The 24122-nt window shown below is 55.1% G+C and overlaps 1 protein-coding gene across 1 annotated transcript in view; it reads left to right on the top strand.

Moving 5' to 3' along the window:
• DSCAML1 (DS cell adhesion molecule like 1) overlaps nucleotides 1-24122 on the top strand; it is a 342838-nt gene that overhangs the window by 241406 nt on the left and 77310 nt on the right. Inside the window, exons 4-8 of the mRNA XM_079930621.1 lie at nucleotides 361-507; nucleotides 6265-6543; nucleotides 9989-10264; nucleotides 12493-12789; nucleotides 14724-14996. Of these exons, the coding sequence (XP_079786747.1) occupies nucleotides 361-507; nucleotides 6265-6543; nucleotides 9989-10264; nucleotides 12493-12789; nucleotides 14724-14996 (1272 nt within the window). The remainder of the gene's footprint in view (nucleotides 1-360; nucleotides 508-6264; nucleotides 6544-9988; nucleotides 10265-12492; nucleotides 12790-14723; nucleotides 14997-24122) is intronic.

The raw sequence follows: 24122 nt of genomic DNA, 5'->3' as shown, positions 1-24122 counted from the left end.
CTCAGAGAGGTTAAGTAACTTTCCCAAGGTCACACAGCTAATAAGTAAAAGAGTCAGATTGGAACCCAGATCTTAGTCTGACTCCAAAGCCCAACATCTTCCTGTAAAAAGCTGAAGTATCTACATTTAAAGGAACAATCACTGTAATTTCTATTGATTTGCACATAGAAAATCCTCATTGGTTAGAGATGCTCTCCTGCCTTCAGCACTACATCAGCTTCACCCCCTTGTTTTCCCCATCACCTCCCCTCCCCTGGGCAGCAGTCCTGGCCTAGGAGAAGGCCACCTGCAGGCCCAAGTTGCTTCTGGTAGTGTGCCCAGCCAGAGGAGTAATCGACTGTGTCCTGATTATGTCTCCAGAAAACAGGTTTTTTATTACTTACCACGGCGGGCTGTACATCTCTGACGTGCAGAAGGAGGACGCCCTCTCCACCTACCGCTGCATCACCAAGCACAAGTATAGCGGGGAGACCCGGCAGAGCAACGGGGCCCGCCTCTCCGTGACAGGTAGGCGAGAAGGCTGGGGAGGAAGGGCACCAGCCCACCCCCGGGACTGGGTGGGCATGTCGGCACCACTGATCAGGGAGTCTGCTGTGTGTTCAGGGGATTCAGAGAAGGAGATTAAAGAACACAGGTGCAGAAACCACTGGGGGAGACCTTGTCCAGTTTGGTTTTGGGTATCCTTCACATAAGGACCCTACAGTTAAATTCTTTTCAGGAGTCTATACCTGAGGAAGCTTAACTCTCCTGAAGAATTGTTATTTTACCGTTTATCAAATAATGAGGGATATGGGATCTATCCTGTCGTTCCTTTTTTGCCTTTGCTGCCAGGAAGTTCATAGATACAATCTGCTATGCAAACATAGTAATGATTCGATGGGATTGGATTGGATTAGGGAGATTTTGTATTTCCTTGTGTCCCTAAGAATTTTTTAGGATTCTATTCTATCTATTTTTGAATACATGTATGTCTTACCTCACAACATTTGAAAGTAGGCAAACAAAAGGTTAAAAAAAATAAATCTCTAAATTAAATAAGGATTTTTATTCTGGAGTGATTATAGCTCCTTATGGAAGGATGAAAGCTAATATTTACTGAATCCCTCTGTGTGCCAGAAATTTCACTTATGTGCTGTATCTTAGGCAGTGTACTAGCCTGGTGAGGTGTGCACTGCTCTCCTTATTTCTACAGGTGAGAAAACCAGAACTTAGGGAAGCCAAGCAACTTGCCCCACTGTTTAACCAGTGGGGGGCACAGCCAGAATTCACACTGAGCCCCCGACCCCAGCATCCTCCAGCTGCACACCCTCACGGAAGTGGCTAATCAAACACCACACACGTGCCCCAGTCACAGAAGAAAGAAGGGCACTTGGCGCTCTTCAAGGAAGGCTTTCCGGAATAGCACTTTTCAAACTGCGGACAGTGATCCGCAGACATCATGACCTATGCAACGCACGCTGGTATTTCCTACCACGTGCGTCGCGATGCACTCTGATATTTTCTATTCTATTCTATCCCACTTCAATTTATCTAAATGCTGGACGCAACTCACCAAATGGATTTCATAACTTCCTAACAGTTTGTGACCTGCAACTTGAAAATCTCTGCTCTTGTGGAGGTGGGATCAGAGTGGCTTTTGGAAGGGAGATGAACTGATAGAACACCTGGGTTTGGGGACTAGCCCCCACCAAATCATGCAATGTCTCTGGATCTCTGAAAAAGGAGCTAGATTAGGTGACAGCTCAGATTCTGTCTACCTCTGACATTCTGTGGTTTGGCAAGGACTACCCTGACCAGCAGGTGACTCTATCCAGGACCCCCTCTTATTTGCCTGGTGCATTTGGGGGCAAGAGCGGAAAAGCGGAAGCCAGGAGAGCGAGGATCGGGCTCTCTGATTCCCCCTTGTGTCTCCAGAGCCTGGCCCTGTGCCTGGCACATAGTAGGTGCTAGGTAAATATTTGTGGAATTAATCAGTGCCAAGGGAAACTGCACTGTCACGTGGGGAGGAGATGGGGCTGTGCTGTGTGGCCCCATCTTTGTGGCTAGACCTTGCCATCTGCAGCCCAATTCCCAAACGTGTCAGTGGTTACCTTCCAGATTATACGGACTTGTTTGTGTAGTGTTTTGCATCTAATTTGCATGCCTTTCATACGCTGTGGGAAAGGCACAGAAATCCTCCCTCCTGCAGGCCTGCTCCTTTCCCCTGCACGAATATTTAGCCCCTTCATCCTACTAATCTTACTTCCACTCTTGTCCCTCAAAAAAGGCACCCTTTAAACTGGAGGATATGCCAACCCTTCTCCTTCTGCTCTCATTGCCCACCAGCTGGGGATGGCGGGTGGGGATGCAGAGAATGGGAGATGCTACCAGAGACTAGGAGATGAAGCCCAAATAGAGAAACGGAGAAGCAAAGACAGGGAGGCAGCCAGACAACAAAAGGGGAGAGGCATGGGCACAGAGAGAAAAAAACATAGGGCAGAGAAAAACAGAAACCTAACAGAGAGACAAGGATAGACAAGATGACTGCGACAGGGTGGAAGACGTTAGGAGCGGAGGGGAAGGGGCCCCAGGAGTGACGCGGGCCCTGATGTGATGTGATGTGACAAGGCAATCTACAAGCAGCTTGTCTCGGCAAAAATGCAACTGATACCCAAGTGAGGCAGTGCAGAAGGAGATTCGTGTCAGGAGGGCTCAGGCCTCCGCCCAGAGCCTCACATTTCAGATCCATTCCCAGAGTTGAGGGCAGGGGTCAGTCCCAAGGCAGCTTTCAACTGAGATGTTTCACTCCTTAGTGGCCAGAACCCTGTGAGCTCCTGGGGCTGGTGGTCGGGAAGGGTGTCATCCCTCCCTGGCCAGAAGCTCCGGGCCAACCCCTGGAATCAGGGATGGGAGATGCAGCTGTGTGTCCTGGCAGAGCTGGGTCCTGCCAAGGCACCTGGTGGCTGAAGGTGTCTGAGCCCGGCACACCCCAAGGGATGGCTGCCCCTCCTCCTCACCAGGTACAAAGGCAAGAGGAAGGGGCAGAATGATCCCCTCCGCAGTGCCTTATCGATGGTCACTGGATGAGGGCAGCAACCACACCTGTGGTTTTCTCAGTTCTCACCAGGTGTTTGATTAAGTAATAGGGAGGGACGGGGGAAGGAGAAAGTGAGACGTATTGGAAAAAGGACTCAGGAATCAGACCAAGGTTTCAGTCTTAGCTTCAGCACTCACTAGCTGTACAACCTGGCATCAAATCAATAATGTCTCCAAACCTCAGCTTCCCCATCTGTAAAATGGGAGTGACATGTTCTCCTTGGGGTTGTTGTGAGAATTAAATAGGGTGCCGCGCGTAGAAAGCTTAGCCTGGGGCCGAACATACAGGAAGGGCTCAGCAGAGAGTAGCTGCTCTGTTTGTTGTGGTCGTTGTTATTGTTGTTCTATTGTCTCTGGATTATTATTCCTACTACATCTGGGGGGGGGGGGCGGGGACGGGGAAGGACTTTTCATTTTTCTGTTAATTCTCTGAAGAGGAGGCAGTCGTGAGGAAAGACCGAGCCCCCTAAAAATACAACCTAATAACCCTTCGTCACATCGAGGTGCTTTTTGGAGTTGACCAAGTGCTGTCATGGGCGTTAGCTCTGTGGAAGAGGCACCATCATTTGCATTTATAAAGGAGGGCACCAGGGACCAGAGAGGCTGAGAGACTGGACCAGGGTTCCCCAGCTCACGGGGTGCCGAGCCAGGTGCAGAAGTCATATTCCAGGGCAGAACTGTTCAGCCAGCTGGGAGAGGTCCCAGCAGCCCCCGACCCCGACCCCGGGGCACACTGACCCCCTACCCCCCGCCAGCCCAGCCCCAGCCTACCCCCAGAGATTTCTCAGGACCAGACCATCTGTCTCCCAGCCCTGCACTGGCCCTGGCAGCCCCCGATCCCCCCAGGCTGCCACCATACACGCCACAGCATTTTACTTCTGCTCCAGAGTAATGAAAGAGGTTTCTTTCCCTCAGAATTTAATTTCACGCCTGAGACTCGGCGATTAATTCCATCCCCACCCCCAGCCCCTTCCTCCACCGCCCCATGGGCCCCTCTGCTTGTAAATTCTGCGGTGCGCCACGGAATTTGTGTATTTTGCATCAATTAAGTGTCACATTGAGTAATTCTTCCCTGGCACCGGGTTTGTTTAGCCCAACCATTCCCACAGGATGGGGAAGAGGCCGCAGAAGCTGGCAGGGAGGGAGGGCGGGCGGGGGCAGAATAGTAATCGCCGGGCATGTCTGCGTGGTGGGTTAGTGTCACTCGAGCTCTTTGACACACATTTTGCTCTGTTGCCCACAACAGCCTTAGGAGATCTGGAAGCCGTGGTATCACCTCCACGTGCAGACGAGGAAACTCAGTCTCTGGGAGATCATAAGACTCACCCAAGGTCACACGGCTTATCAGTGACCCAGGCTGACTGGTGCCTGGGTCTCCTGATTCCCAGTCTCAGGCTCCCTGTGAGAAGCCATGGACAATAGGGAAGGAGCAGAGAATCTTCTGGAAAGTTCTTTCCCGGGGAGGAGCATTCCTAGCTCAGCCTGTCTCCAAAGGGGGCGGGGGGGGGGGGGGCGGGTGAGCTGAGGACAGAGGAAGTTTCCCATTTCGTCAAGAAGGGGCCGAGAGGGGCATCAGCGCTCTCACGGTTCACTCTGGAGCAGAATCCGGGGTTAGACCCCATTTACTGAACAAGGGTGGCAGAGACCTGGTTTCGGATCTTGGCTCTGCAGTGTGATCTGAGCAGGTCACTGCACCTCTCTGGTCTCCAGGCCCTCATCTGTGTGAGCCTTCCGAGTCCCTAAGCCAGCTCTACTATTCCATGAGCCTGTAAAGTTCTGCCATGTGGAAAAGGCAGACCACCGGCCCGCCCCATGCCCACGTGCCCCCGTTCACCCTCCCTCAGACGTTTATGGTTCAGTAGCCCTGCTCTGTGCCAGGCACGTGGAGATGCCGTAGGGGATCAGCGCTGCCTCGAGGAGCTCTCGGCCTTCCAGGGGAGCCAGATACATGGCCTGGTGCTAAGTGCTGTTGGCAAGGGCCTGGAGGGGAGTGGCGACAGTGGTCGCCCCTGGGAGGGAAGCGGGGTGGCTGGGTGCAGGGGTGAGGGGGACTCCCTTTGCACTGTATGCTCTCCTCTACTTTCTGAAGTTTTGTCATGTGCATATTTGCACTTTTCATTCTTTTTCTTTAAAAGAAAAGGCTGCTTGAAAATAAAATGAAAGCAAAGGAAAACTATGGGAATCCAGTGGAAGTGGCCTGAGGGAGGCGTCCAGAGGAGGTGACGTTGAAGCTGGTTTTGAAAGATTAGTAGGAGCTGGCCAAGCAGAGTGGGCTGGCGGACAGCATGCCCTGAGTGGGGAACTAGTGAGATCAGAAAGGGGTCGGGGCGGGGGAGGCAGGCCAGGCCAGGGACCTGGTTGACGTGAGATCACAGATCCCAGAAGGCCTAATTCAGGATAAGAAGTGTGGATTGTAATATGTAGGTAGAGGGAGCCTATGGGAGTTTTACATCAGGGGAAGGTCCCCGGTGGGCAGAAAACCCAGAGAGGCCTTTTAGGGTGAGAACTAGACTGAGGTAGCAGCCAGCACGCCGCTCACATAACACGGGCATCACACACAGAATCCCACCAGTGAGGGCCTAGGCCTCCTGCAATGTAGGGCGCAGGCCCACAGTCGCTGCTTCCTCTAGGTTTGGGAATGCAAAAAACAGAAGCATCGTTGGGGTAGCCAGTGTGCTTTGTGGAAGGCTTAACTTCCGAACCCTTCTGGGCACTTTCTGGTGGAAAGGCACTGCCCCCTCTGAGCCTGCCCAGATTGCAGGTGGGAAGAGACGGGGGGGACAGGGAGGCCCATCCTTGACGGGCCCAGACTGACCCTGACCAGAATTACAAACCCAAGATGTCATGATCCTTACGTCACAGGGACTGTTTGTATGAAAGTCCCTCCCTCCCTGTGTCTCTTGTTGTTTCCCTTTTTGCCTCTGTCTGTCTGTCTGTCTGTCATTCTAGCCTAGTCTGCCCACCATATCCTCTCCTCCCCCAGCCCCTGCTCCCAGCCGTGCTTCTCAGGGCCTCCGTCTGGCCCGAGTAGGAGCATTTGGGCCAGAGTCTGGGGCACAAGGAGACACAGTGAGCCTCCCACACTGGGTATCATTCACTCCGGGCACCGGTGGGCAGCAAGTTCTGGGGGCCTGCCTTCCTGCTCCCACCCAGGGCTGGCCAGGACCTCTCGTGTTCTCTGCCTTCCAGACCCGGCCGAGTCGATCCCCACCATCCTGGACGGCTTCCACTCCCAGGAAGTGTGGGCCGGCCTCAACATGGAGCTGCCCTGCACCGCCTCCGGCTACCCCATCCCTGCCATCCGCTGGCTCAAGGATGGCCGACCCCTTCCAGCTGATAGCCGCTGGACCAAGCACATCACGGGGCTGACCATCAGTGACCTGCGGACCGAGGACAGCGGCACCTACATTTGTGAGGTCACCAACACCTTCGGCTCAGCAGAGGCCACAGGCACCCTCACAGTCATCGGTGAGCGGGGAAGCCCCTCTTCCAGCTTCAGTAACCTTTGAGAGCACCGTGTGTGGTGGGGAGGGGCATGGGGGCAGCCGCCCCTGCCTCTGGCCGGCCCCAGGGGATGATCCCCTGGTTGGGGAAGGCAGGTTGGTGTCCTGGGGAAAGCACTGGGTTTGAAATCAGAAGACCTGCCTTTTGGTTCTGATATCACCAGATCGTAACTGACTTGGGGAAAATCATATAACCCTGGGCATCACCTCTGTGCCCTTTTCTGTCAAAGGGGATAAAAACCCTGGCCCTCCGACCTCCCAGAGGTCACGAGGGTCAAAAGCGACAGTGACGGTGATGTGATAAGCTCACAGGGCTTCTCAGCTTCTTGGGAGGAGGCAGAGTCTATAATAAGGAAACAATGCTGACGTGAATCCATCAGAGGACATATGAACCCACCAGAGGCGACATTCAGAATATTTAGTGATAATTAATAGAAGTACCGATTGATCAGCGCAGACGCTGGAGGCAAACACCCAAGGCAGCCTTTCCAGGACGTGCCAGTTGGGCATTAACTCTGGTCCTTCCTGTTGCTCCCCATCCCAGAGCCCCAGGGTCCAGGGAGCACGTGTGGAGAGCAGGAGGTCTTCGCAGACCCCTGCTGCTGCTGAGCTGCCGGAAGGGCAGAGAGGTCGAGGCAGAGGGGCTGAAGCTAGGGAAAGAGCCCTGGAGGGGGACTCATGAGACCCAGGGGCATCCTTTGCCCCCCAGCCCTCCATCCCTCCCTTGAGTTCCCTGCTCTCGGGGCTGCAGGGAAGGTGTTGGCAGCAGCGGGACTGACATTTAGAGATCTGGAGACCCAGGATTGTGGGATCTCACCCCTGTGGGGCAGCAGTAGCCTGAGTCCTTGAACTTTGCACCCGAGGGCATTGTGAGGGATTCGACCTGGGCGGCAGAAAGAGGCCATCCAGAGGTGATCCCATCCCCCCCCTGCAGAAAGGGGCGCTCTGCCGTTAAGATTGACCAAAGATGCTCTCCGCCCAGCTCACCACCTATCTCATGAGCACAGAGCTGCAGGTCTGCGGACCCTCAGGTGGACCAGAGAACCACACAGAGCCCACCCCCTCCTGGCCTTCTGCTGTCCTGTCGCCCTCAGCCCAGATATGGGCCCAGTGTCCTCCCCACAGTCAAGGGGGTCTTGGCAGTTGGAGCACATTTATCTGCAGTGTGGGGAAGAGACCCCCCCTCTGCGAATCCACTGTGAAGCTGGAAGAGCAGGAACAGCCCCAAGAAATGCTCTGGGAGCAACAGTTCATAATACAAATGCTTAGGTTACGACGCTGAAGGCTTGGGGGGAAGGGGCGGTCCTCTTATATAGACAAACCCTGGACCGCAGAGGAGGCAGGTAGAAGGACCAGGATTAGTACCCTCTTGACCTAAGCACTGTCCAAAATTGTCTGGTCTAGAATTACCTTCAACCCCTCCTGCTATACACACACATACACACACTCAAACTCACATTCATACACACACACTGTCTCAGGGAACAGGTCAGGAGGGCCACGTACCCCCAAATCCTTGGAAAAGTAGCAAACTTAACTCTGAGTAATTTGGTGTTCAGAGCTCCTGCCTCAGGACAGACAGGCAGGCAGGTACTTACACACACACACACACACACACACACACACACACACACACAGGCAGATGTGTTGAAAGTTCACATGCCCACCTCCCCATACACACGTGCACACATATATGGTGCCCATATACACTCACAGATACACACATTCCTCCATGTAACACACTGCCATCCTAGAGCACGCTCACAGACACACAGTAAGTAACTGCCTACGGCTGTGTGCACGCACCGCCTGGCCCTGCCCCCGAGTGGAAGGGCACACCTCATTCTCCTCTGAGACAGCTCCCCACCCTCTCCCACACTGGGCTTGGCTGGACAACCAGGTTCAAAGGGCAGTGACTTGGCTTTTCTCTGTCTTCCATCCTTGTGATAGCTCCTCTCTGCCAAGTTCATGGAGAGGAAAGCAATGCTTTCCATACTCCACATCATTCTGCCCCCAAGCCTCCCACGCATCCTAGCCCGTGCAGGGGCAGTGAGGAGAGAGCGGCTGGCTGGCTGGCAGGGCCCTGAGAGCCCTGGCTGGTGACTGGGACAAGCAGGATGCCACCTGCGTCATGTTGCACTGACATTTCCTGGACAGCAGGCAGAGGCTCTGGCAGTGAGTAGGGAGAGCACAGTGTGAGCAGACTCGTGTGTGCTTTGACTGTGCCCCCCCAGACGGGCCTGCCGTGCCCCCATCTCCTGCAAGCTCCCTCGCTGGGGTTCCAAGGCTCCTGTACAGAACCCCAAGCCCATGGAGATGAAGGGAGAGAGGCCAGCTTGGGGGTGGTAACCAGCCAGCCAGCCAGTGAAGCGATCAACATGACTCAGACAGCAGTAGTGATATAAAGATGAGGGACACCGCCCTGCTTTCAAGTGGCTCAGAGTCCAGAGGGAGAGATAGAAACACAAAGAGGTGATTAGAAGACCATGACCTTAGTCTTGTGTTAGTTACACACAGGGAGCCCCAGAAGAGAGATCTTTAACCCAGCCTGGGAGGGGAGTGCTGTCCAGGAAGGCTTCCTGGAAGAGATGACACCTGAGTTCAATGTGAAGGATGAGTAGGAAGTAGGTAGAGGGGGCAAAGGGTGCTCTAGGTGAGACTCTGCGTGTGCAGGAAGCACAGGCAGGCTGCTGGTCTAGACACTGCATTGCTGAGAAGGGTGCCAGGTCCCCAAGGGCCTTGATGGCCTTGAATGCCACACTGAGTTTTTGGGTGCCGTGGAAGTTCTGAACAGGGCGGTGGCTGGCTGCAGCATGGAGAACCGATGGCAGGACACAGGGAAAAAGGGGGCAGGGAGAAGAGAGTACTGCATGGGTCCAGGCCAGGAGCTGCAGGCCTGCAGCAGGACAGGGGTGGTGAGGATAAAGGGCAGGGGATTAACTGATGCATATAAAGGAAGTCAGAAGGTAGCAAGTGGTTATCTGTATAAGTACAGGAGACAGGTGGCTCGGCCGTGGGTGCCTCCCTGGTTTCTAGGGTGGGTGACAGCGAGGACAGTGAACCAGACGAGGTCCCATCGTCCTCCTGAGCCAAAGGGAGCTTCCCAGCCCCGCCCAGCCAAAGGGCCCACGTCAGGAAAGCACAGGCCATCAGAATACCAGACGTAAAGACATCTCCTGGCCTGACCCTGCCATTTAACAGATGAGTAAACTGAGCCCTAGAGAAAGGAATTCGCTCGTCCTGGTCCCCCCTGCTACAAGGAGTCTTGGAGACAGAATCAGGGCCTCCTGACTCCTGGGGACTTTTGTGACCACAGCCCACTCCTGGCCACACTCCACTCACAGTGAGTCCTTTTTCTTTCCTTTTCCTCCCTGTTTTCCCTCGCCTCTGCCCTGCCTGGTCCGGCACAGACCCTCTTCATGTGACCCTGACACCAAAGAAGCTGAAGACCGGCATTGGCAGCACGGTCATCCTCTCCTGCGCCCTCACGGGCTCCCCGGAGTTCACCATTCGCTGGTACCGCAACACTGAGCTGCTGCTGCCCAACGAGGCCATCTCCATCCGCGGGCTCAGCAACGAGACCCTGCTCATCACCTCGGCCCAGAAGAGCCACTCCGGGGCCTACCAGTGCTTCGCCACCCGCAAAGCCCAGACCGCCCAGGACTTCGCCATCATTGTGCTCGAGGGTGAGCTGGGGCCGCCGGAGCAGACGGGCGGGTTCAGGGCTCCTACAGCCCGGCCAGAGGCAGGAGGCATTCGTTCAGCACTCACAGCACTCCAGGCAGATGCACTGTCTTATTTAATCCTCCCAAGGGCCCTGTGTGGAGATAACTTTTTTTTTTTTTATAATAACCATTTGACAGCTGAGGAAACCGAGGCTTCGGTCACTTGCCCAAGGTCACACGGCCCTGCTAAGGAAGAGGGCTGGGGTGTGAACTCAGGGCTCTTAACCGCCATACTCTGTTGACTCTGCCCTTCAAAATTACTAGAACTTCACTATTAGAAGGGCCTTCAGTAGGGTCTCAAAGACTCTCGGTCTCCCAGAGGCTCTGGAAGGGTGCTGGGAACCTCTGGATTTTTGAATCCTCTCCCTGCCTGAGGTCTCTTCACAGCAGGCCCTGTTTCTTACCATGGACCTGGCTTTCCACCTGCTTCTCTCTCCTTTTAAAGCTACTACGCCCCCAAGGTTCCGCACCCAGCACCTCTGTGTATGGTTTTTCGGGTCGTTCACTACACAAGGTGCTCAACTAAGAGGGTGAGGATTGAAATGCAGCTTGCACTCCACTTACCAAGCCATGCACCCACGCTGGGCTGTGACCACGCAGAGGAGGCACCTTTTTCTTATTTGCACAAAGATGCAGCGGGGGGTAGCAGAGGCCCTATCCTTACCAACAAATTCAGTGGTTCCCCAGCTCCTTTATTGCTCCCATAATCCTGTTCCTTCCAAGGATTTTTCACTGTGATAACAAAAACACCAAACCTAGGCAAACCCCACGGGTATCTGTCTCACTGTTACAGCCCAGGGGTCCTCATTCCTTGGCAAGTGGGGCATGAGAGCCGGGCATCCATCGAAACTAAGCCCTCATCCTTCACCCGGTGCCCAGCAAACTGCCTTCCTCAGCCCCTACCTCCTCTTGTCCTGCCCCATCCCTGGTCTCTCTTCCCAATGAGGAAACACATCAGCTGGGCACAGCCTAGTGTGAAAGGGGTGCCTTTCGTCTCAGGGGACCTCCTGTCTGAACTGCTCCCCACCCAGGAGCAGACTACTCCCCCCCAGTGCATTTTCTCTCTGAGGGTACCCCTGTGCCGTTGGTGGATCTCACAGGGCAGCTGGTGCCCACCAGTTCAGAGCTGGGATGTGGAGAAGGAGGCTGGTGAGAGGGGCAATGAGCTGGAAGGGAGGGGCAGCCAGAGAGGGAGGGCTGGGGAGAGAAGCAGAGGAACGGCCAGAGGCAGTGGCCACGCCAGGCAGTACCAGGCTCCACCAGGCACCAGGCTCTCCCTCAGAAATGGGGCCAGGGGCTGGCAGCCTGAGTTAACGTCAGCATTTTGGTGTGACATGTGGGTGGGATGTGGAGTGCCATGTTACATTTGCCTCGCTTTTTTTTTGTATGTTTGTTTTGGTGTTTGACTTTTTCAAGGATTTAGCGCCTATTTTAATCCTTTACAGCAATCCTGTGTGGAAGGATGGCCAGGGTTAATGATTACATCCCCCATGATCCATGGGGGGTTACTTATGCTGTCCGAGGTTATTCCATTAACCAAGACTTAAGCCCCAAAACAGACCCCACCACCACCACTGGCCCCGGGCAGCTCACATGTTAAGACTCAAGCTTCAGGCTTTTGCTAACAGAGTTACAGCACCAGCACCCCTCCCACTCGAATCAGAGCTGGAATTGGACCGTTCAGGTCCTGGTTCCACACATAGCTAACCTCTGAGCCGCTATGGCTTTATTTAAAAAGGGAGGAGAAAGAGGCAGAAAAGGAAAAGTTGAGAGGAGCTAACATTTATTAAGCACTTGCAAAGTGCTGTGTAAGCATCTTTAATGCATTAATTCATTTACTCCTCACATCATCAGTACCAGGAGGATATATATCCAGGAGGATATAATCATTATCCCCATTATCTCCACCCTCCAGAGAGGGGAGATGGAAAGACTCAGAGAGGTTAAGTAACTTGCCCAAAGACACAGAACTAACAGGTAGTTGAGGGAGGATTCAAATCCAGGAGTCTTCATTCACGTGCACTAAACAGGGTTTTGCGGATGGTACATGAATCTTGGAAGTACGCGGAAGGGCTTTACCATTGTTATGTCCTCTGCGTTGCCTCCTCCCCATGACGAGGTGGGGTGGCCTGGGGGGATGGTCTCTCTGTGACTCGGTGACCCTTAAGGGGGCTCCTCGCTCCCTGCAGACGGCACGCCCCGCATCGTCTCGTCCTTCAGCGAGAAGGTGGTCAACCCCGGGGAGCAGTTCTCACTGATGTGCGCAGCCAAGGGCGCCCCGCCCCCTACCGTCACCTGGGCCCTGGACGACGAGCCCATCATGCGGGATGGAAGCCACCGCACCAGCCAGTACACCATGTCCGACGGCACCACCATCAGCCACATGAATGTCACGGGGCCCCAGATCCGCGACGGGGGCGTGTACCGGTGCACGGCGCGGAACTCGGTGGGCAGTGCTGAATATCAGGCGCGAATAAACGTAAGAGGTGCCTGTCTACATTTAAATATCAGAATAGGCTTTTGAGTTCCTTTGCCATCTCTGTGCTTACCATTCTTCTTGTGGTGATTAGTACTTATTCTTAATCGTCATTTTGATTTTAGTAGAGGTCTCTCTCCTCTCTCTCCCCGTTTCCCTGCCCTCCACAAGTCCCATCATCCATTCGTGTGTGTGTGTGTGTGTGTGTGTGTGTGTGTGTGTGTGTGTGTGTCTGGTACCGTTCTCCCCCTTTGCATTCCCATTCCCCATACCCCTTCACCCCTCCCACAATCCTGCCCCCCACCCCGTTCCTCCCCATCAATCTCTCTGGCCCCAGGTACACTAAGTGCTCCACTGGCGCCTACAGTCCCACCAGGGCCTTGCAAGGCCAGGGACAAGGAAGGGGAAGTGGGGCCAGGCTTGCCCTTTGATAGGGGTGTCCACCGAAGCTGTATCCCGCTCCCACAATACTCCAGGAGGTGTAAGCAGCCAGGAGCCAGGGCACCAGCATCTCTCAGTCCACCCTCCCCTGGCTACCCTCCAAGACCCCAGCCATCAAGAATAGGGGACTCAGGCTGGGTGAGGGTGCCCCAAGGCAAGCACCTTCAAGAGAGGGGGAAGGAGTCCTCAAGGTGACCATCCCCGTGCCTCAGGTCTCCAGGTTGCTGTGGTGAGAGCAGAGGATCCTCTGAAGCTCTTTGCAGCCCTGTGGTGTCAGATTGGTCCTCATCTGACCCAACCAGTGAGCCCTGACACGAGAGCAGAAGAGGCACAGGGGAGTGGGGGAGAAGGGGCGCTGGACTAGGGGCACTGGTGGCTGTCATAGGCACGGGGAAGGGGAGTGGGGGGTTCATGCTAAATTCACCTGTGCCAGGTGTCCGACTCCCCATGAGAAATGTGGCCTCCCTTTGGCCACCCTCCCACCCTCTCTGAACTGGAAGGGGACAGAGCTGCAGGGTCATGGGAGATGCCCTGGTCCTGCCCCTCACCTACTGGTGGGGGAGCTGGAAGCCCAGAGTTTCATTTACCCATTCCAGCACTAACCCTGCATGGTGGCCTCTGAGCCCCCTTTGCAATTCCCACGTGGCCATCCGCCTACCTGACCCAGGTGATGACACTCCCTCCCCTCCGCCAGTGTGATCAGAGCCCCTCTTTATAGCCCCTTCTCAGGGGCCCACAAAACACATTTACCTGTTGAAAGAAACTCATCCATTGAAGACCTTCCTATCGTCCTTTAAATAGTTAATGTATGTGCGATCCTTTTTGGTACAAGACCATTATGAGCAAGTCAAATGAAAATAACAAAATCTCTACTTTTCCACTTTCACCCCCGAATCTTAACCTCCTCATAAATGAGGACTCGCCCTCCCAAATCCCAGTAACTTCTTGGTGAGGCTTTAGTTCGCTCATCTAGCCTCTCCCGTTAGGGGAACGGAGTCTCGCCCTGGGCATGAATGAATGCAAACATGTCTGTTTGCAACTAATTGAAGATAGTAACAGTAGTCCGGGAGAGACCACGGGGGCCCCCAGTTCCAACCTCTGCCTTTAGTCTTGTTTTTGTTTTTGTGGGTTTTTTTTTTTTTGGTACGCGGGCCTCTCTCTGCCGTGGCCTCTCGCATTGCGGAGCACAGGCTCCAGACGCGCAGGCTCAGCGGCCATGGCTCACAGGCCCAGCCGCTCCGCGACATGTGGGATCCTCCCGGACCGGGGCACGAACCCGCGTCCCCTGCATCGGCAGGCGGACTCTCAACCACTGCGCCACCAGGGGAGCTCTCTGCCTTTAGTCTTATAAAAAAGGCCTCCCTCTCCCCCTGCCAAATTTCCATCCCCTAAGAGTTTCCGAGTCCAAGCAACTGAGAAGAGCATCGCGGGGCAGCGCCCGGCCGTCCCTGGCTAACCGCGCCATCGCCCCTCCCCTCCCCCTCCCTCCCAACTCCTGCCCAGGCCCCCCCAGCATCCGGGCGATGAGGAACATCACAGCTGTCGCCGGGCGGGACACCCTTATCAACTGCAGGGTCATCGGCTACCCCTACTACTCCATCAAGTGGTATAAGGATGCCCTCCTGCTGCCCGACAACCACCGCCAGGTGGTGTTCGAGAACGGGACCCTCAAACTGACTGATGTGCAGAAGGGCATGGACGAAGGGGAGTACCTGTGCAGCGTCCTCATCCAGCCGCAGCTCTCCATCAGCCAGAGCGTCCACGTGGCCGTCAAAGGTAGGCCTCCCCCAACTTCCAGCCTGAACCGGAGCCCTCCTGGTCACCCAGGATTGTGGGCCACTCTTCAGCCAGCCACTCAGGCAGCGGCAGGCAATCCTGAGGGAGTGGAAAGCCACGGAAGAGAGGGCTCCGGCCTGGAGTTTGGACAAAAGGGGGCAGGGTGGAAGATTGCTGGGGGCTGGGAGGGGGGAGATTGTAGGGGGTACATAAGAAGGCCACGGGTACCTCTACATTCCAGTTCCTTCTGTGGGCTGCATGACACGGCAGCACTGGCCCAGGGGCATGAGGGGTCAGTGGCACCTGGGCAAGAGGCCCAGGTCAGAGGGGACAGGCTGTATTGTTCCCCTGATGTTAGCATGGAACCACCCAGAACTCAGCAGGGCCCCTGAGAGACCAATGGGTAGGAGAGGGGCAGGAGTCGCAGAGCGGAGGCAGCAAGAAGCTGGGTGGAGGGTGCATGTGCTGGGTGCCCTGACTCCCTTCCAGGGCTCAGACTGGCCGGCCGAGGCTGCTTCTATGGGATGGGCAAGGACCTTCCACCTGCTGACGCAGCTGGAGGCCTGGAGAGCACCGCCTGGTGCCTAAAATTCTCCTCCCTCCCAGGCCCGCCACACTTACCTGGGTGAGGTCTGTGTTTTGTGTGGGGGCACCTAACACAGTGCCTGGTTCATGGCGGCCGTTCAGTAAATGTCTGTGGATTAAACAAATGAATGCATATAAATGAGCAAATAAATGAATTCGTGACTAGACGACAGCTGTCCCCTGGGTTTAGGGGCTGTGCGGGGGTGTGAAGCTCCCTCCCAAACACATTCTTTGGAACTGACAGGCCTGGAGGTTGTCTGGACGGTACGTGAGGGCAGGGCGGCCTGGTCACCTAGGAGGCAGGATGGAGAGGTGGCGCCTGCCAGGCCTGGCTAAGGAGAGGTCAGTAAAATCCAGGCAGCTGGGGTGGAAAGTCACTGGGTCAGTGGTGGCCGTGCTGGGTAAGGGGCTTATGTCCCTTTCTGAAGAGCCAGGGCAGGCTTACGCATATCCGCAAGGGACCACATGAACCCGGAGAGGGGGCCAGCCTGTGCCCTAGGGCCCATGGGAAGGAAGAGAAAGCAGGGGGGTCTGGGCCTGCAAAGGGGCCCTGGCACAGGGGGAAGGCCCCAGTGGGCCCCAGACTCCTGAAGCAAGATGGAGTGGAGGCCTTGTGGACAGGAAGAGGGGAGTCTGGGGGAAGGAAAGGTTTGGGGAGACAGATGCTGCCTCCGTTTTGGGCCCCTTCACGCGTGTGGTGAAGATGGGACCTCCCGGGGCAGATGTCAGGAGAACAGCCGGAGAAACGGAAGGTAGCAGCAAACGTGCAATCAGTGCTTCGCCCTCTGCTCCTGTCACCAGGGCTCACCCTCATCGGCACACTGGGGCCGTGTCCCATGCGCCCTTGTGCGTCCACCACCTGTCACAGTGCCAGACAGTGTTTGTTTCTTGAGCTGAAACTGAGACATTAGTCTGGGTTGGAGTGACTTTCTGGGAAGCCTGGCTCTGAGCCTGAGAACTGGGGGACGGGCTGTCTCTGTGGCCCATCTCCAGCCTGGGGAGGAGAGAGGAGACCCTAACAGCATCTGCCTCGCTGGCCCCCCCCCCGCCACTGCTGCACCCCAGCCAGGCTGAGGGGCATCTTGGCCCCCCCTTTCAGGCTAAAACCTTTGCCCAGCCCAGGGGCCTTGTGCTGGCAGGAACCTCACAGCCCCCAGGCCCCATCCCCAGCCTGCCTTCCGTTCCCAGCATCTCGGGGCGACCTGCCTATATCCATTTCTGTCACAAGCTGTGGACCGAGAGTTTACAGTGTAAACATCACATATTAAAACATCCAACCTTTGCTCTACTCCCTTCACCCGCCTGCACCAGCGAGCATTTGGCCGGGTTTGTTGGCTTAAAAAAATAAATAAATACCAAGGCTCCAGTGAGCCTCCGAGTACGCGGAACATCCTGAAAGCTGCTTCTGCTCATCAATTATTCAACCCCATTCAGGGAGCGATCAGTCCTAATGAATTGAATCGGATGCATTCCGTCTCAGCGACTCGCTGGGCCTGTTGTGATTGTGCTGAGCGACCATGTCTCCCAGCCCTGGGAGAGGGAAAGGGGCATGTGCGCGCGCATGTGTGTGCGTGCATGTGTGTGTGTGTGTGTGTGTGTGTGTGTGTGTGATCACAGAGGGCAGAGCCCCTGCACTGGGCACATGTGGCTCCCGGCACACAGCACAAGCTTGGAGTTCAAAAGCAGGGGCATATGTGTGTGTGTAGTACACAGGCGTGTGTGCACACATGGCCCCTTGCCTACCCGCAGGGTCTGCAAATCCAGCCCCAGAAGGGCTATAGTCACTTGTTTTCTCTCCAGACCGAGAAGCAGCATTTGTATGAGGGCTCTGGGACCCTGTGCCCCTGCCTGTCCGAAAGCTTAAACCCATCATCCCCGCTCTCCCCCAGTCTCCCTCTCCCCACTTCATTAGAATGCGCTTTTGCAGAAGAACCCATCAGAGCTGATTATGAACATGCTGCTTGATTAGCTGTTGTGCTGTTCTAAGAGCTACTCAAGGAGGAGGGTGGAGGAGGTGCCGCTGGGCGTGGAAAGGGGCCCCGACTCTGGGGGAGAGAGGGACAGGGCCCAAGGGCAGCACTCTCCACCCCACTCCTGCTGCCTGGCTGGGACGTGCGTCCCACCCAGAGGATGAGAGCAGAGAGCTGGAGTGTAGGAAAGGGCGAGTGGGGGCAGGACAGGGCACTAGAAGGCTGAGATTTGTTGGAAGTCCTACCCCCCATCTCTCTGTGAGGCCAAGAGCCCGCAGGCAGGGCAGGGCATAAACCCAGGCTGCTCCATGAGCTGGAAAAACCACTGTTGACTCCATTCCTTCTGGGACTGCTTGTCTTCTGATGAATTTTTCAAACACTGAGCTGAGGAGAGCAGAACACACCAGACACACATGCACATGCATGCTCACACATGTGCAGAGACCTGTGTACATGAGTACACACGCATGGACGCACTGTACGCATTGTACGCACGTGCGTGCAACAAATAGACACGTTAGCCTGTCCACACTTGCACACATGCAGTTGCACATACACAAATGTTCCCTCTGTCTGTATCCTCCTGTGAAGCCACATTCCTGAGCCACAAGAGGTGGCTGCAGGTGCTACCATAGAAAATGTCACCTAAGTGAGCCTGTTGTGACCCAGCAAGGCAGGAGGGCCAAGGGGAGAGAGGGTGAGGATGCTTCGAGGGCTGCCTGGGCTTGGGTGCCTGTGACACTGACTGGCAGGGGAGAGCCGGGCTGTGGGGAAGGCAAGTGCTTGTCTCTGGGCACCCAGAGAGATCCCTGGCGGGATGCCAAGAGGAGGGCCCAGAGATCCAACCTAGATTTGGTGTCTTTAGGGCCCTCTGTAGCTGAAAAATAATGTAGCATAAAAGCATCTCTGGGCACGCGGGCCGAATGTTTAATTAACTAAGAAGGCAGGGCTGCAAGTGGGGCTTCTTGGCTTTGGCTCAGTGAGGGAACATCTCCACCCGCGCATCTGAGCCTCCGGAGCCAAAACAAGGGCATGAGGTGCTTTCTGCCCATGCTCAGTAAGGCCAGGACCCAGAGGTAGTGCCAACACACACAGACACACACGCACTCATGCACGCACCCCCACTCCCTAGTGCCTGTACTCCTCATCCACACTCTTTCCTCCCTTGCTGCTCAACAAGTCCCTGCCGTGTGCTTGGAGCCTTCAGGGAGGCCCCCTTCCACCCTAGAGAATGTGTTGGGGGTTTCTATGATCAGGGGGCTTAAGAGAGAGCCAACCCCCTGGCCAAAGGCCTGCCATTGGCACAGGTGGAGTTTTGGAAGGAACACACCAGAATCCAGAGGAAGGGGGCACAGCAGGTTCCGCAGGGGCAGATTGCCAAATGTACTGGGGGGAGGGAGTGCCAAGGATGCTGCTGCCAACGGCCCTTTTCCTCGGCAGAGGGAGCCAGGAGCACAGGAGCAAGCATCCTCCTTACTGGACAGGCAGCGATCACGGTGATGGCGGTGTCCACGATGGAGAGGAGGTGGACGAAGCCGTATCTATTTATTCATTCAGTGCCGTTAACTACGCACCCGCTATATTCCAGGCGCTATTCTGTGAACACAGCTGTGCTCAAGACAGACAAAAATTCCTGCCCTTGGGGAGCTTACATTCTATTAGGGAAATGGTTAATAACGTGAAATCCATAAAAGATGTCTCATGTCAAATAGGGAGTGGGAATCAGAGTGCCAAGGGGCAGGAAGACTGGTTTGCAATTTTTTTTTTTTTTTTTGCGGTATGCGGGCCTCTCACCGTTGTGGCCTCTCCCGTTGCGGAACACAGGCTCCAGACACGCAGGCTCAGCGGCCACGGCTCACGGGCCCAGCTGCTCCCCGGCATGTGGGATCTTCCCGGACCGGGGCACGAACCCGCATCCCCTACATCGGCAGACGGACTCTCAACCACTGCGCCACCAGGGAAGCCCTGCAATTTTAAATAGGGTGGTCAGGGAAGGCCTTCCTGAGAAGAGGGGGTTGCATTAAAAAAAACTGAAGTGAGTTATTAATATTCCTATAATATTAGACTTGTTACAACTGAAAAATCAGCATCAGGCTTTAGAGATTACTTTATCCAACTCCTCCGTTTTGCAGATGAGAAAACTGAGGCTCGGGGGCAGAGACAGGGTGGTGGTGACAAGGCAGCTTGCCCACATCACTCTTGGATTACAGTGTCTTTCGCCATCTCCGTGCTGCACAAGCAGAGAAGCTCCAGCTTCACACAGCACCCACTCTCTACTAAATGGTGCAATAAATAAGAAGGTTCAGTCCCAAAGAGAGATCATGAGAGACACCATAAAGTGTTTATGGGCTGGGCTGGCGGTCAGCATGCCGTCCTCTGTGCAACACCCCCAAACAAGTGGCCGAAACAGCTTTATGGTGGCCAGGGACCACAGGGACTGCCACGACCGCTGTGTCTTCTCAGCCACGCCAGCCTCTGACCCCTCGCCATCACAGCAACTTGCTCTGACCCTGCTTCCCTCACAGCTGACTGAGTTGCCCTCTCACCAAAGATGACTGTGGCCAGAGCAGGGCTTCCAGAGATAAATCCCTTGGTTATGCAGCATCCGTGCCCCTTACATTCAGGCCATGTGCTGGGGAAATGCTAGGAGTCATGGGCAGGAGGGGAGTCCTTGTGGACTATCAACCCTGAAGAGGTCCCTTGTCATCACCGCCCTGGAGGTGATCCGAGCCTCAGCTTCTTCTTTCACAGAAGTGGAAATGGACACACACACACTCAACGAGCCCGTATCCACCTCTGAGCGCAGGGGAGACACCAGAGACTCACAGTTCAGAAAGCAGTCCCATGTCCACATCACGGGGCACCCCACCCTGCTTCTCAGAGCCTCCCATCACAGCCTCCTGCTGGTGGTATTCAGCGAGCCCATGAAGGAGCCGGGATCCCTAGGCTTTCTTCTCCCTCCAGGCGGTCCTCATGTGCTGGAGTTATAGAGTTATCGGAATGCCAGCCTGGGGCCGAGGAATTCTGTGAGCAGCTCTGGCCTCTACCACTCCCACCAAGGAGTTTCTAAGGGGACACTTATCCCCCCACAGAACCACACCTGCCCCATCAACCTGCAGCAGGGCAGAGTGGGGCGGGAAGTAAAGAGCCTTACTCCTTGGACCCCTGGGGGTGATCTGGCCATCTACTTCCAGCAGGGCAGCAGTGCACTAGAGAGCTCTGGCTGGCCTGGGTGAATGCCCAACCGCGCCCCCCACCCACCCACCCAGGATGGAGGTTGGCCGCTCTCTCCTTCCCTGGCCGCTCGAATTGCCATTAGTGTTATTCCTGAAGACCGGAAGGGAATGACAGCCCCTGGTTGGCCTCTGCCTCTTCAGCCTTTTCCCACACTCTCACTCCATATATTTTGTAAAGCGTGTGCATCCTTTAAGCCTCCGTCCAAATGCCACGTCCTCTATGCCACTGCGCTCACCTGACCAGATGACACCTCTTCTCGTCTCTGAGTTCAGTATCTGTGTATTCACGTGGTGCTTGTCCAATAACCACTGAGGGAAATGTCTTACCTTCCCGAGCCAATGCTATGCTTCCGGAGGTTCTATGCATATTTCAAGCATGCTTCCACTTTCCCCAGCCCACACAGAGCATAATGCCTTCACAGAGCAGGCATTTCATAAATATTAGATGAAGTAGTTAATTAATGAATTAACCTGCCTTAGTAACTTATTCCATTATCTAAATCCTTTCTTACTGAGAGAGACAATCTTTGCCTTGCCTGAGCTAAATCTCCCTGCCTAGTTCCAGTCTCCACTTGCTCTGTCCTCAACGGAAATGGAGCTCTTGGCCATCCATCCCTGGGGCAAGGCCCTCTCCTCTCTAGGCGGAGCCCCCCAGCTCCTTGCTTGACCCACACATTCCCCTCTGCAGGCCCTCATGACTGCCACGACTCTCCCCATGTCCCTAGGGCTCTTAAAGGAGCCAGCTCTGGTGCTAGCCAGGGCCTGAACCTCAGGAAGAACCAAGGGAGAAGCTCCCAGCTCCAAAATCCTGTAGCATAAATACAGCATCTTGAGGAAGAGGGTAGAGCTCCCCCTTTTTCTGGATGAACCCCCACCCTGTGCTCTCCCCACCCCTTGCCCACCTCATAGGGAAACTTCTAAGCTCAACCCAGGAAATGATATCCAGACATATATTTATTCATTTACTCACCTGACAAGCATTTATTGGGCTCCTACAATTTGCCAGGTAAATAAGTCCTAGTTACTGCCCTGCAGGAACTCCCCGACACCCAGGGAAGGTGGTAATGCAAACAGATACCCCACCGGCATGTGATGAGTGCCATGATCAAGGTGTGAACCAGGTGTTGTAGGGCTGTGCAGGAGGAGGGCAGCCTTCACAGAGGAGGTGGTACTGGAGCGGGGTCTGAAAGGACGGAGAGGAGTTTCCCATGAGGCCTGCTGGGCTCTAGATTTGGGTCTTTGTGGGAAGGAAGACTGGACCAGAATTGGTTCTGCTAAACCTAAGGAGACAAACTGGCTTGCAGATCTGGGTCTCTGCAACAATTCCATCAAAAAGTCCAAAGAGGGCTTCCCTGGTGGCACAGTGGTTGAGAGTCCGCCTGCCGATGCAGAGGACACGGCTTCGTGCCCCGGTCCGGGAAGATCCCACATGCCGCGGAGCGGCTGGGCCCGTGAGCCATGGCCTCTGGGCCTGCGCGTCCGGGGACTGTGCTCCACAATGGGAGAGGCCACAACAGTGAGAGGCCCGCGTGCCGCAAAAAAAAAAAAAAGTCCAAGGAGGCCAGAGGACTCAATCTGACCAAAGTACCCCAAAAAGGGCGGTGGGAAGATCAGCAGAGCCCAACGAGGAGTCCCCGGGAAATCTCAGCAATGAGCATTGGGCCGTTACTAGAGTCAGGGCTCCAGAGAAATCTCTCTGGAGATATCCAAGGCCCCACAAACCGCTCAGAATACTGGGGGCAAGGCCCCAGCCCAGGGAGTAGCAGCAGGCAGAGTTTGGGGGTGGGGAGATCCAGACAATGACCAGAGCCTCAGAAAACCTGGCTGGACTGTGGACCTGGACTTGGGCCCATGGCAGGGCACACATGGTGGTTATTTCCACCCAGGGCCCAGCTGTGTTCACCCAGGCCTGGGCTGAATTTCGGAGCTGTGGGTGTTTACGGAAAACCGATGGAGCCCCCATGGCCAGAGTGAAGGGTAAGGTGGGAGGTGACACTGAGAAGGTCAGCTAAGTCCCCTGCTCTCATCCCATAGGGCATGGGGGCAACAGCCCTTCTAAATGTCACTTCCTCTGGACCTAGAAGTCTTGACCAGGAGCTTCCCCAGAGATCCAAAGGGCTGCCTAGGGTTTTGCCCTGTCCACGCCTGGCCACTGAGCCCTGAAAATCCTTGGGGTGCCTTGGGCATGCATATGATGTCACTTATCCTTTTCCCCTCAGGGTTCACCCCCTGCTGTGTCCACTCTGGGTGGGGAGAGTAGCAAGCTTCCAAGGAGGGGTGGGGCTGGTGCCCGGGAGAAGGCCAGAGGACTGTGGACAGCCTTGTAATCTAATTATTTGACTGCAGAAAGGATGTCTCATCTACTGGGTGCTCAGCCTTGTTAAGCTAATTGTCTCCTTCTCTCTCTTCTCCCCCCACTTGCTGGGGAAGTCACTGTGTCCTAATTGAGTTATCATAAAGATAATGGCTGTTGCTCTAGCCAGAGCTGAGAAAGGAGGATCCCTCTTGCAGAGGCTCAGGCTCCAGACAGGCCCCCCCAGGGGCTGAGATGTGGGCAGTAGGAGAGGGGGAGGGCCGAATCTCTGGGGGGTGGGGGCTATGTGGATGACGTTTAGCTGGGTGAGTCTAACCAACTAGCTATGTTGCAGATGACAGGGCTCCCTCTCTGCTCTTTCCTGCCACCCATGGGGAGCTTGTTTACGAGACAAAGGGGTCTCTGGTCTGGGCATGTTTGGGGCTTTCTCAACAAGGCAACCAGGTAGCATAAGAAAGAGGGCTTGGACTTGGAGAGCAGACAGATCAGGTTTCAAATCCCACAGTCCCCTCTTATGAGCTGGGTGATCTAAGGCAAATGAAGTCTCTGCTCTGAACCTCAGTTTTCTCATCTGTATAGTGGGGACAATTAAGCCCATATCACATTATTGGTGGGAGGTGTGTATAAAGGAGCTGAAAACAACCAGTGATGGGAACTTCCTCTCGCCCGTCCTAATGCATGAAGACAATGGGGTGGGTGATGAGACCTCTACAGGAGGAGACCAGGCTACAGCAGCCTGGCTTTAGATGAGCAGCTGTGGGGTGCACACGGAGAACAGCCTCAGCATCTGAGGCACGTCATCTCTATCCATCCCAGGCCCCCAGGCATCTGGGAGACTCAGCTCTGGGATGAGACAGTGAGCACAGGGGCACCGAGGAATGGCAGGGAAGTCAGGTTAAAAGCTGGGCAGTGTGTCAGCAAGCAGACAGGAGTCAAGAAGCACATGAGTCATCACCATTCAAGTTCCAGTACAAATCTGAAGGTCATGATTAGTTCAGGCCAGCCCAGGCCCTGAACAGAG

The sequence above is a fragment of the Stenella coeruleoalba genome (assembly GCF_951394435.1).
Source record: "Stenella coeruleoalba genome assembly, chromosome: 8".
In the NCBI taxonomy this organism is placed as follows: domain Eukaryota; kingdom Metazoa; phylum Chordata; class Mammalia; order Artiodactyla; family Delphinidae; genus Stenella; species Stenella coeruleoalba.
This window is presented reverse-complemented; position numbering and strand designations above follow the sequence as displayed.